The sequence below is a fragment of the Rhineura floridana genome, chromosome 7 (genome assembly GCF_030035675.1).
Source record: "Rhineura floridana isolate rRhiFlo1 chromosome 7, rRhiFlo1.hap2, whole genome shotgun sequence".
NCBI lineage: Eukaryota > Metazoa > Chordata > Lepidosauria > Squamata > Rhineuridae > Rhineura > Rhineura floridana.
Genome location: NC_084486.1, coordinates 85,285,267 through 85,297,851, shown reverse-complemented (window position 1 = coordinate 85,297,851; position 12,585 = coordinate 85,285,267). Strand labels below are relative to the sequence as shown.

The 12,585-nt window shown below is 44.3% G+C and overlaps 2 protein-coding genes across 5 annotated transcripts in view; one reads left to right on the top strand and one right to left on the bottom strand.

The window, feature by feature from the left end:
- Nucleotides 1-4,826, bottom strand: part of SFXN3 (sideroflexin 3) — a 25,531-nt gene extending 20,705 nt beyond the window's left edge. Inside the window, exon 1 of one of the 3 annotated variants that reach the window (XM_061636201.1) lies at nucleotides 4,711-4,826. The gene's annotated coding sequence lies outside the window, so the exon portion shown is untranslated. Of the gene's footprint in view, nucleotides 1-4,328; nucleotides 4,486-4,710 lie in introns of those variants that run through there. The other 2 variants (XM_061636203.1, XM_061636202.1) reach the window with 2 other exon arrangements.
- LOC133389123 (proton channel OTOP2-like) overlaps nucleotides 4,510-12,585 on the top strand; it is a 20,849-nt gene continuing 12,773 nt past the window's right edge. The window contains exons 1-4 of one of the 2 annotated variants that reach the window (XM_061636199.1): nucleotides 4,510-5,358; nucleotides 9,877-10,154; nucleotides 11,509-11,645; nucleotides 12,099-12,157. In XM_061636199.1, coding sequence (XP_061492183.1) covers nucleotides 9,905-10,154; nucleotides 11,509-11,645; nucleotides 12,099-12,157 — 446 coding nt within the window. In that variant the 5' untranslated portion in view covers nucleotides 4,510-5,358; nucleotides 9,877-9,904. Of the gene's footprint in view, nucleotides 5,359-9,745; nucleotides 10,155-11,508; nucleotides 11,646-12,098; nucleotides 12,158-12,585 lie in introns of those variants that run through there. The other variant, XM_061636200.1, reaches the window with a different exon arrangement.

Genomic DNA, 12,585 nt, shown 5'->3' with positions numbered 1-12,585 from the left:
TGGATTGGAAAAGGGATGAGTCTGGATTCAAAATGGCAGTCTTGAGGGTGAAAGACACAGAGGATGATGGCAGAGTGGGGAGGGGCAGAGGATGGGGATTCCTATAAAGATGGAAAGGAGCTCTGTGACCTAATTGTGAAGAGCAGATAAAGCCACTTTTACATCCAGAAAAGGTGCTATTTGTAACAATAAGTAATATGACATTTAGCCCTATGCAATTACATGCAACTATCAATTTTACACTGTTAAGACCATCCAGACTGAACATTTGCTAATCAACTCTTCCTTGGCAATGTCTTAGTGGATATAGCTGACTTAGTGCAATCACTTACCAAAGCAGGAACTGTAGCTGAACCTAAATGATTTTCACTAGATATTTAGCCAGCTTCAAAGAAATTCAGCAACTTCCCTTGATAAATTCCCATGGAGCTGCTTTGTGTCTAAAGCCCATGGCTTGGATTGTGGATTTTTTTCTGTTCCACATGTTCCCGTTTTGTTGGTTGGGATTGCCAGTGGGTTCTTCAACAGTTTTTGAAGAGCAAACTTTCAACAATAGGTTTGGATACTAAGATAAATTAAATTAAAGAAGTTAATGGATTGAACATCTCCTGTCTTCTCCTCCCACTGCACCCTCTAAAAATCCTCTCTGGAAAGCTGGGGGCCCTTCTGAACCATGTGGAGTGGGTGGCTGCTGGGGAAAAGAGGAATTGCCTCAAAACAGGTAGAGATCCACCCAATCTTGGATGATTCACCCTTCCTCCAGCAACTGCGGCTCCCCAACTCACAATGTTTAGGAAGAACCCCAACTAGGAGGGCACAAGTGACTGCAAAGGGGAGGACAGGACAGGAAAAATTCCCTCCACGAACTTCATTAAAGTTATCTTATCTTAGGGCCCAAGCCCATGTGTTCAAAGTTTGCTCTTCAAATACTGCTAAAACTCACATGCAATCCCATCCAACAAAGAGGGAACAAGCAAAACAGGGAAAGTTATCAGATAAGTACAAGGTCACTTTTGTAAGCACAACTCTCACTTATACTCTCACATAGAAGAACAGTGTGATCTTCTCCCATGCCTACCACTCCCTGAGTTGCTGATTTGTTGGTACTTTGCTCCTGAGATATTCTCTGTGCACTTGGGGTACCCTGCCTGGCAAGTAAAAGGAGGTTCTTTCTGCCTCCTTAAAGAGATTTCTAGTTCTTGAGCTTTCTAGACTGCAGAGAATGTGCCAAAGCAAAGTTGGGCCAGGGCAAATCTTGTAAATTGATGTACATTTTAAGTTGTTTATTGCCAAGCACTTGAAGCTGAGCTAAAACAAACAAACATTTTTAATAGTTGAAGTAATCACTGAAGCTTACATCAATATTTACATCAGCACAAGAGAAGGAATCAGCCAGTAGTCTTTGCACTTTCTGAGAAAATGCTGGTTGCCCTTTAAATCCCATTTGGCATGTCCCAATTGTCACCCATGCAATAAGGAAAAAAAAACATGCTCCCTGCATCAGAGAAAAATGTCAGCAATATTCACACTCTCTGGAAAGAGTAATCCTTTTGGACAAAATCCCTCTGAGGCACAGCAGCAAAAAAAATAAATTAAAAAAGCCGATAAAGACTTTATCTAGAGTATAACAAATACTCTCAACCTTTCCTATAGAGATTGCATACAAAGAACACGCAGGGATACAGACTGAACCCAATAAAATTTCAGAGACTTTTCTGTTCTCATTAATGAGTGAAAATGGCATGAACAAGGAAATTAGTCAATTTCATGTGGACTCCAGCAAGATATCAAAAGGTTACCTTCCCCCTACTTTTTAACCAGAAAAACTTCACAAGCAAGATGGGCCATTTCTAATTTCTATGCTTGTTGCTGGTCTACCAGGATAACAAAGAGAGGGAGGGGGAAACTGAATTTCATGTTAAAATGCAGTAGATTACCACTGAGGTCTCCCTCAGACCCTCTATCAATTTAACTTGAGCTATCAGTGGTTGATCAACACAATTCCTGGGTTGCCTTCAAGTCAATTACGACTTATGGCGACCCTATGAATCAGTGACCTCCAAGAGCATCTGTCATGAACCACCCTGTTCAGATCTTGTAAATTCAGGTCTGTGGCTTCCTTTACGGAATCAATCCATCTCTTTTTTGGCCTTCCTCCTTTTCTGCTCCCTTCTGTTTTTCCCAGCATTATGGCTCGATGTAAGGCTGCCTCTACATTAATACTATGGATGCATCCATATGGTAATCTACCAAGCCTGATATACAGCACTATAGCACACAACCAGGAGAACATGAAGGTTATGCCAGCGGGTGCTTTTTCTCCAAGAACCCAGGATATGGTCTGAAGGAACATGAAGTCACCACCTTGCTGAAGCTAGTAAGCAGGAATGGATTTAGACCAGTGCCTGAATGTGTGACTGCCAGGAACCACATGTACACCACATTGGTTTCCATGATAGACTAAAGGTGGAAAATAAATGTAAGAAAATAAATAAACAGGACATGACTGGGTTGAAAATGGAAGGCCAGCCACAAAGATTTCTCAATTAGCAGAGGTCCTACAATGGTCTCTGACATGCAGAGGGACCAGAATGGATAGAGGTAGCCTGTGCAGGAGTATTGTAAAGAGAAAATCATTTAAACAAAGCCTAATGGAGGTGCCCTAACCCTGAGCCAAAAGAGGGATGAAACTGCCCAGGCTCACAGATAAGCTCAGAGACATGATAGTAATCAAGAGGAGAGAACAGAGTATTATACTACTATGGACTTACATTTGCAGCCTACCACAATGCAAACCTGTCTGATATTGGTTTTACGTTTATTAGCTGTCTGTTTTTGAGAAAGCTGCTGAGTTATGGGTCACTGGACTTAAACTGTAGCAGCGTATTCTGTGTCAAAACAGTTTGCTTTTGACTTTGTTGGTGAGGTTTACTTCCCCAATCTTCTTGACAGGAGTTTTGTTTTGCTTTTTGTCTTCCATTTTCTTAGACTATCCCTTTCCATAACAACAACAATCTCATAGAGACTTGCACAACTGTGCAAAAAGTTGGGGGGGGGGAGAATCAGTCAAGACTGACGGAGGGGGAATCGCACATGCGAACTATGTGGGGGCATAAAATGATTCCAGTAAGACAGGTTCACACTGTGCAAAGCAATCTTGTCTTATCAGGGAGACTGAACAAAAGCAACAGGGGGAAAGGTCAGGGAGGACTTAAGGACACCAGTCATGATGGCAAGCTTGAAGCTAACTTGGATATCCACCTATTCGCCATACACTATCTTTACACGTTGTTGGTAAGGCAGGATAAATAAGTAAAACAAATAAATATGTGGCTTCAAGTGGATTTAAATTTCTATAAAGCTCTGAATTCCATGTGACCTGGCATTACTAGAGACATACATCTCCCCTGATTCCAGCAGAGAATCAGATATCTTTTATGGATCACACACAAGTGATATCCCATTTGGTTCCATGAGGCTGTAACATTTGGAACGAGATAGAAGCCTCTGAAATAAAGCTGGCTTCACAAAAATAAACAGGCTATTATCCAGCATATATTTTAACCCTTCAGGAAAATGCCTGCCTGGGCAGAGGGCAGAACCAAAAATAAAGAAAAGGGGGGGAATCTTCAGTCTCCTTCTGCATAGTGGGCCATTCTATAGGAGGCCTGTCATTTTTCCATGCCAACAAGGACAGAGGCTTCCCACTCTGCTTTAGGGCTACACCACCACAGAAACAAGGGGGGTTCAGAATGGACAGCATTGCTCTGCAGATTGGGGAAGAGTCACAGCTCAGTGGCAGAGCATCTGCTTTGCACGCAGAAGGTCCCAAGTTCAACCCCTAGCATCTCCAAGTAGGGCTGGGAGAGTTAATTAATTAATTGATGGATGGATCTATTTATATCCCACCCTTCCTCCCAGTAAGAGCCCAGGGCGGCAAACAAAAGCACTAAAAACACTTTAAAACGTCATAAAAACAGACTTCAAAATATATTAAAACAGAACATCTTTTAAAAAGCTTTAAAAACATCTTTTTTTAAAAAAAGGGTTTAAAAACATATTAAAAAGCAATTCCAGCACAGAGGCAGACTGAAATAAGGTCTTAGAAGGCTTGTTGAAAGAAGAAGGTCTCTTTCAGGCAGTTCCCTGCCTGAAACCCTGGACAGCCGCTGTCATCCACGGCAGACAATACTGAACTAGATGAACCACTAGTCTGATTCAGTATAAGGCAGATTTGTCTGTTTATTTTAAAATTTATATCCCGCCGTCCCTCCCTCCTTCCTATGTTCCTACAATCCCGTTATGGGCCGGTCCACCTTGGTCTGTACCTAGCGCTTGCATCCTATACCTGCTGCCTCTCGGTATCTTGGGACCCCGGCAGGATGCTCAGCAGTCAGCACTCGGTGCCTGTGGGGCATACAGGGAGGCACCCGCCGGCGCGCGCAGGAGCTCGTGACGCGGATGGCCCCCACCCAACCCCCTGGGTGACTCATAAAACGGATGAAGAATGTGAAGGGGAGGGGAAATCGGAACGGGTGATGAGTAATCCACAGTCTGTGAAGAACGGGAGAGGCTGGAGGCAACAACAACAAAAAAACACCCTTGAAGGAACCCGGAGGCAGAGCAAATGATGGAGCCAGGAGATATCCACGCCCCCTCCTCCCCCGGCCGCAGAAAGCAGGGTCGCGATCTCTGTCAGATCAAACTCACTTGTTCCTCCGAACGGTGGCTGCAATCCAATCGCCCGGCGGCTCTGAAACGGCGGCGCTCAGCTCCTCAGGCGGGCCTCTTCCTTGGCTTGTCACCGCGGCCGAAAGCACCAGCCCATCGGCGAGCCAGCCAATGAGTGGAGAGGGAGCCCTCGCCAAGAGGCAGGGCTACGGCCTAGCAAGTTCCTCTGAGCCTGTCGGGAAGCTTGGCGGGCGGGAGGTATGGCCAGGGTGAGGCTGTCAGCCGGGAAGGGCGAGGCGGGAGAGGCTTGGTGTCCCTGGCTGCCCTTGCGGGGATCGGATGAGGAGGCGTTTAGGAAAAGCTGCGGCTGCGGCAGCTGCTCCTCCGGGTGGCCTTTTCCCTGTTCCTCGCTCCGCAGGCATGCGGGCGCCTCGTCTGCTATGGGCTGATTGACACATGCTGTGGGTTAGGGTGGCAAATCCTGTCCCCCGCCCCCACTGCAATCCCTCAGAGCTATGCCGGTTCTGCAGGTGGGAGCTGCCCGTTGTAGCAGGGCTTAAATTCAACCCTGGGGCCTTTTCTTCAGTAGCCCGGCTGAGGAATGTGCGAGATGTTCGTGAAAAGTGTCTTTGAGCACGTGCAGAATGGCTCCTTCCTGCAGTCCGATCTGGAAGATGGAGCGCTATGGTACCGTCTCTTAGGACTGTCCCAGCTACAGAATGTGACTGGAAGCGCCGGCGGGGAGGGGGGACAGAGATAGCTTTTGTGTTGTTTAGTAGTTTGCGTAGAGTAAATGGGCACTTCATGACCCAGATGACCCTGCGGATCTCGACGTAGGAGAGATTAATGGGTGAATTTCCTGGAGGAGCTAGTTGAGCGGGGGGGGGGCACTCTTGCATGTGGAATGGAATGGAATGGCCTCACATAGGAAGTGTAAGATAGGGCAGCGGTAGCCAGCTTTGATGCCTTCCAGACGTTTTGGACTATAGTTTCCATCAGCTCCAACCCATGGAGAGGAGATACTCCCCTGAGATAGGGGAATATGACCTAGTGGCCCATCTGAGACCAGATATTGGGAATGGATTGCTGCTGTCTTCTAAATTTATAACTAATGCCAGAGCATTTCGTTGGTGTACTTCTTGCTCAGGTTCAACACTTTCTGACCGTATTGGACAATGGAGCTCAGTTCCCCCAGTGTTTACTAATACTGACATTTTGATAATAATAGGAGTCGGATGTAGGGGTTAAGATGGCGTATCACAAAATGTGTGAATTCATGTTATCTCTATGTGAAAATATATTTGTCAATTAATCACAATATTTTGTTAGAAATGCTTAATTCTTTAAGTACCAATAGTTTGAAACAAAATAATGTATGAATTATTACAATGTTGTACTAGGCAAGGCAATGGTAAACCACCTCTGAATACCCCTTACCATGAAAACCCTATTCATAGGTTCGGGATCAACTTGAAGGCAGTCCATTTCCATTTTTTACTTTGTAATTTGTCCATATTTTATTGTATATTTCAGCACACAAAACACTGATTTATTGCTTTGTTGATATTTATGTTCTAATATGATTTAGGATGCAGTCATAAAACATGTATTGAACAATGACATATTTTTGGAAATATTATTTTTAAACAAAAACAACTTAAATTTTTTAATGTGTGTGTCCTGATTGCAAATGAAGTATACATTTTAAAAGGAAATATTTCAACATTTCTTTGGTGGGATATATCATCAGACCCCATGAAAATTGCTCACTTATTTGTTCTGCTCACTACAGTACCAAAAGCCATTTTGTTTTGTTACTGTAACGCAAGTATATCTATTTTCCTATCCAATGCTAGATGGTATATATTATTAAAGCACCAGCCCTTGCTATTCAAATCCTATTAGCTTGGAAAGAGACCTTTGAAAACCAGGCAGGTGGGAGGGAGATGAGCATGATATGGAAATCCTGATCTCCCTGCCCCTGATTATGCTGGTAGGAGTGGTCCCAAGTTGCCCTCTGGGGCCATCATTCTTGGTATATAAATGCCTTCACCCTGCCCGTTCCATCAGAGAGATGCCACATCTATGGTAGGCATATGAGAGAACTGGGGCTTCAGCAGTGTGACAATACCAGGTGAGTAGGGTCTTGCAAGGAAAAGGGCATAGAGCAGAAGAGGATGGGCTTTGAAATATAGGTCTTCAATAATGAGCTTGTATACAAGAGTTCCTAAGACATCACTGTTGTTTTTTGGGGAAGGATTGGGGGTTCCATCCCTAAACATTCTGGAGGGAGTGACTGGGGTATCATGTTTCCCTGTTGTTCTGGTGGCTTCTGCCCATGTGCAAAAAGCTCATGATCGTCGTTTTTTTCCAGGAAAGTGTTTTGTAGTTTCAACTATCTCTTGGGAGGCTGAATGACAACTAACATTCTTGGTGACAGAGGATCACCCCGTTAATTCAACTGCTGAATTTGGTTTTGGGTTTCCACCACACAGGATGCATTCAGATGCATCAATCTGTCCATCTAGGCACTAGTGGCCACTAGCCACACTGCTCCCAAGAAAAGCTCCTGTGTTGTAGGACACAAGGGCTCTAAGTCAATCTCTCCCATCTCTTCTAGATAGCTGATAACCAATTATTCCAACCCTCTAATCCAGCCCTTGTTGGCAATTTTCATGTTACTCGTTTTGTTTTTAATCCCAAATGCAATGCAATCACTGAAGCTTGCTTCCTTGTTCATGGGAAGTGAGCATAAGCAAAAAAGGCACAGGATGAGAGGTTACTGATTAGCTCCCTAAACCTGATCCCAGCAATCTAAAATCCGTGCCTTCCAAATATGTTCTCACAGTTGTGCCCATGTACCACTCACTCAGCTTGCAAATAACAAGTGTAACTATTAAGCAGACATTGGAAGGGAATGCATCTATGTATATGTGACAATGGTAAACCCCCTCTGAATACCGCTTACCATGAAAACCCTATTCATAGGGTCACCATAACTTGGAATCGACTTGAAGGCAGTATTTCCATATGCGACTGCAGGGGAGAATGGAGGTTGATGATTTAGGCTGTAATCCTAACCCCACTTAACCTCTGATTAAGGCCTGTTGAATTCAGTATGACTTACTTCTGAGCAGACATAGGAGTGCATTGTTAACCATTTATGGGAGGTAGATTCCCTGCTACTGGGCACCAACCAGATGGGCTCATACGAAGGTTGGGTCCTATGTAAAAGAGGGCAGAAGTATTCCCCTCCCGGCCCCTTAGGATATAAATCATACCCTGTGGCTATAGTAGTGCACTGGGGTCTGCAGAATTGCTGAGGACAGCTATATGCCCAGAGTCTTAACTTCTTCAGAGATGGTAGAGTCCTCTGCAGATGAACAAACGTATATTGTCTGAAAACAGAGGGTAGGTTGTATTTTTTTTAAAAACTTAGGAGTATCCCAAAGGAAACAATACGTGAAATGCATGATTACATTTCACATATCTAGATTTTGTTATAACAGTCACAGGTGGAGGATACATTAATGGGACCACAGTGCACAGGTAGGGGGATTAACCTTTTTCACCTGCACCACAATTTCAGTGACCCCGCCACTCCCCACCCCAGGAACATAGGAAGCTGCCTTATACCAAGTCAGACCATTGGTCTTTCTAGCTCAGTCCTGTCAACACTGATTGGCAGCAGCTCTCCAGGGTTTCAAACTGAGCAGGCCCAAAGAGCCAGGCTTTGCTATTTATTATGTATGCATACTACCCTAGGGAATAGTCACCTGGGAAAACAAATACGGCCACTCTTGTGGCTGTATAATAATTACAACTTTGAAACCACCTAGTTTGACTGGTATTGTATCCATTCACTATGCTACCGGTTCCTTTTAAGAAGCAATGCATGTTTAGATTTTTTTAATTTTTTTTTGCAAGCAACTGCAAACTTTCTGAGAAATATTTTTTCCCATATCCCTGGTGAGAAAAGACAGACTAAATGATTTACTATCTGCATGAAAAGGCAGCACAAAAGAGAAGTTGGCTGACTTTCAGGGATGGTATGGGGAAGGAGGGTTGATGTATGTGTCTGTGAGAGTGAGAAAGAAAGAATGAAATTATGGGAACAAAGGAGGTGGAACATGCGTATGACTAGAATGTGGAATGAACAGATACTGAGATCTGCAATATCTAAGGCAAGGTTCCCAAACTGTGGTCTGCAGCCCACCACAGGTCTGCAAGCTTCATTCAGGTGCTCTGCAGGGTGTTTGTGGATTTGGGGTTGAATACCGGAGATAGCACATCCATTGCATTAAATATTAATATAGATATTTAATTGAATATTTAAATTTATTTTTATTGATTATTTAAATTTTTCTTTTGTATTTTTTGTATTACAATTTGAATTCTACAGAATTCAAATTATAATATAAAATACAATATATAAGGAATAAAAGAAGCAATAAAAATACAATTAAAAATCATGCAGCCCCTAGCACAGTGCATTACGATTGCTACAACAGGCAGAAAATCCATTAAGTGGTCTGCCAAGACCCTCAGCAATTTTCAAGTGGTCCATGGGGGGAAAAGCTTTGAGGAGCCTCTGATCAAAGGAATCGTCTAGGTGGCAGCTTCCCATGCCCCATTTGCTATATTGCGCAAATGGCTTGAGGGAAAGGTGAATATTTTTTCCTAGGACTTCCCTCCTTGTGACATAAGTTATGGGCCAGTCATGCAGCTAGGACACATTCTTGTGACAATGGATGTGCAATTTGGGATGCCCATTGGCTTATTTTTGTGGTGCAATGGAGTTAAATTACCAGTAGCTTTTCCACATTGCATTTGTAACTTTTCAAATACAGAACAAGGAACCAACTTCAGTATCCTAACATCTCCTTTGGAAGCCTGGCAGCTTGGCAGTAGATGTCTATTGAAACAGCACACTGCCAGTTCACAAATTTAGTCATTTGGATTAAGACACTAAGCAAGCTGAAGGGAATGCTTATATTTTACACATACACATTAATACAAACTTCAGACAGCCACCTGTGTGTGTGTGTGTGTGTGAGTGTGTGAGTGAGAGAGAGAGAGAGAGGTAAGTATATGTCAGAGATTTATTCAGGTGCATAGGATGCGTGTGTACATTCCTGACCTTTCTGTCTCTCGTCTACTTCCATCCATCTTCATAATTCTCAGCTGTGCTTTGCCACACTGCAGATATCCAGCAAAGAGACCCTGATCACCCATGGCATCCACCACTCTATCCAGTTCACTGTTCTCCCTCCTCTATCTGGTGCTCTTGACATTTGTGGGCAGTGCTGTGCTCCTCGCCGAGATGCACCAGCACAGCTCGCTGAGCCGCAATGTCCATATCTTTCTGGAAGCGCTCATGATTTCTTCCTGCTTCTGGATGGTCTGGTTTGGCTGTTACTCTTCCCGCAACAAGGAGCTGAAAATGCACCAGGACCACCAAGCTGGAGCAAGCTGGCTAAAAGGTAGAGATGTTACACAAATATATATTGCAATACAGCCAGGGAAGTCCGTTGATGAACACGTGAGTGTGGTTTGGGGAGAATGACCTCATGGGCCACTTGGACCCTTGGCGGGCCAAGATTCACCTGCCAGCCCACTTCTGTGTTGTGTAAATTTGTATAGATATTAGCAGAGATTGTCAACAGTCTGAGGTGTGTGTGCCAGTGTGTGCGTTTACCTAAGTGGCAGGCTTTTACCCTGCATTAGGATCACTGAGACTTAAGACTTAGTAAAATAAGAAAAGCTACATTATTTATAGAAATACATAGTAGGTAAGAAGACATACCTAGTTCTAACTAACTAAGTTGGAGGCGCAACGCCCAGGTTTGGGATTTGCCCTGATGGCTCAGGAGAGAGAGAGGAGACAAAGGTGTCTCCTCTCTCTCAGACAACTGAAGAAGAGAGGAAGGGCGGAAGGAGGAGGGGCAGATAAGCTTCCCTAAGCATATCAGTCTAATGACGGAAGGAAGTCAGAGCATCACAGGTAAGGTAGTCAAGCCTAGCCATCTGGAGGACCCTAACTCTATCTCCCTTCTGGAACATAAAATAACAAAACAGGAGTTGCTCTTGCCCCACTTCCAACATTCTGCAATACAGGGATGACAAAGCAAGTGTGCAGTCACTCTGCCTCTCTCAAATACTGAAGATCATCACTCACAACGAAGCTTCTTGCCAACGTCTAGGCATTTCTATTAAAGGGGAATAAAATGGGTGCACTACAGGGGCTCTGACACATAGGATGTTATTGAATCCTGCAGAAAAGATGTGGTTCTTTGGTCTGCCAGGGTCAGTCAGAGCCAAGCGAACCAGAGTATCTCTTGATATTTCAATCCCAAATTCTCTTGCTCTGCTACTGGCCTGACCTGCATTTCATTTATTAGAGAGAGGGAGCGGAGATCCTGTTGTTTACATTAGCCAATTTACTGTCATTAATGACTGCTCACATACGTGCAATGATCCGGAGGGGGGGAAGACTTCCATGATGCCACAGATTTCTCAGTCTGTTTCACAGTTCCTCTTCCCATGTCAGTCCTATCTTTTTAGCCCGTATACTTGCCACATGGGTGGATAGAGAAAGGCACTGAGATTTCACTTTTGAATTGATGGTGACACTCCGATACTTCTTCAGCAGGAACGCCGTGTCCATTTCTCTCACACAAAACAGCCACACTTGAAGTGGCCTGGTACCACGGCCTTGGTTCTTAACACGAAAGGACCTCCTGCCCCCTTCTACTTCTTGAAGAAATGATCAGGGAGGGATAGTGTGCCTGTTATCTGTGCAACATTTGGGGTGACTGTGCTGTCTTGTCATGGCAGGTGGTCTCTCTCTCTTTGCACTGGCCACGTTGGTCCTGGACTGCCTCTCCTTGGGATACTACCATGAGCTGCAGCACTGCTCCTCCATGCTAATTACCACCTTCCCTGTTGTGCAAGCTCTTTTTACCATTATACAGGTGAGGTTAGATGCAGTAACAGATTATGTGGGGATCCCACAGCACAGGCAGGCTCTGCCCTAAAGGACTTGCCATTCTCTGCTTTGCTTCCTACTTCCTTCCTCTTCTGCTCCACATCTGGGATCCCAGGCCCTTTTGCTTCTCTCCGCTGGATTCTTTCTCCTCACAAGGCAGGATTTCAGAGAATTTGAGGGACAATTTCTACCAGCCTTCCCCTACCAGGTGGGCTTATATCAGGGATAACCAACCTGGTGCCCTCCAGATATTGTTGCACTACAACTTGCATCATCCCAGGCCATTGACCATGCTGGCTGGGACTGATGGGAGTTGGAATCCAATAATCTGGAGAGCACCAGGTTAGGAAAGACCGGTTTATATCATTGGTGGCCAATGGTGATATGATGTCTTTAACTCTATATTTCCCCCCCCCTCAACTTTTCCCCCTTATCACAGGTCTCATTGCTGTTGTTTAATGCGAAGATTTGCATACAGGAACACCAACATCTAAATAGGTAGGACTATTCTCCTGAGCTATGCAAAAGCAGCAGCCCAAACAGCTCCCAGGAATGAACATTGGCACAATGTTAGAACTTCAGGCTGTGTACCCACCATGCATTCAAAGCACCTCCCCACACAAGAATCCTGTACAAGAACTCTGTAAAGCATGCTGGGAATTTTATTTCTGAATGTGGGGGTAAACTACAATTCCTAGGACTCTTTGGGGTGTGTGGAAATGTGCTTTAAATGTATGGTGTGTACACAGCCTAAATGCAGTGCAATCCCCTCAAATCTAGTTGTCTTTTATTTCATCAAGCTTCCCTCCAAAAGCCTTCACTACAAGTGTAGCAAGCAAGGGAGTTGCCGTCATATAGAGTAACAATATACAGTATATAAAATATTGATAATGTACAGATGCCATAACCAGGCAGACATAATCCTA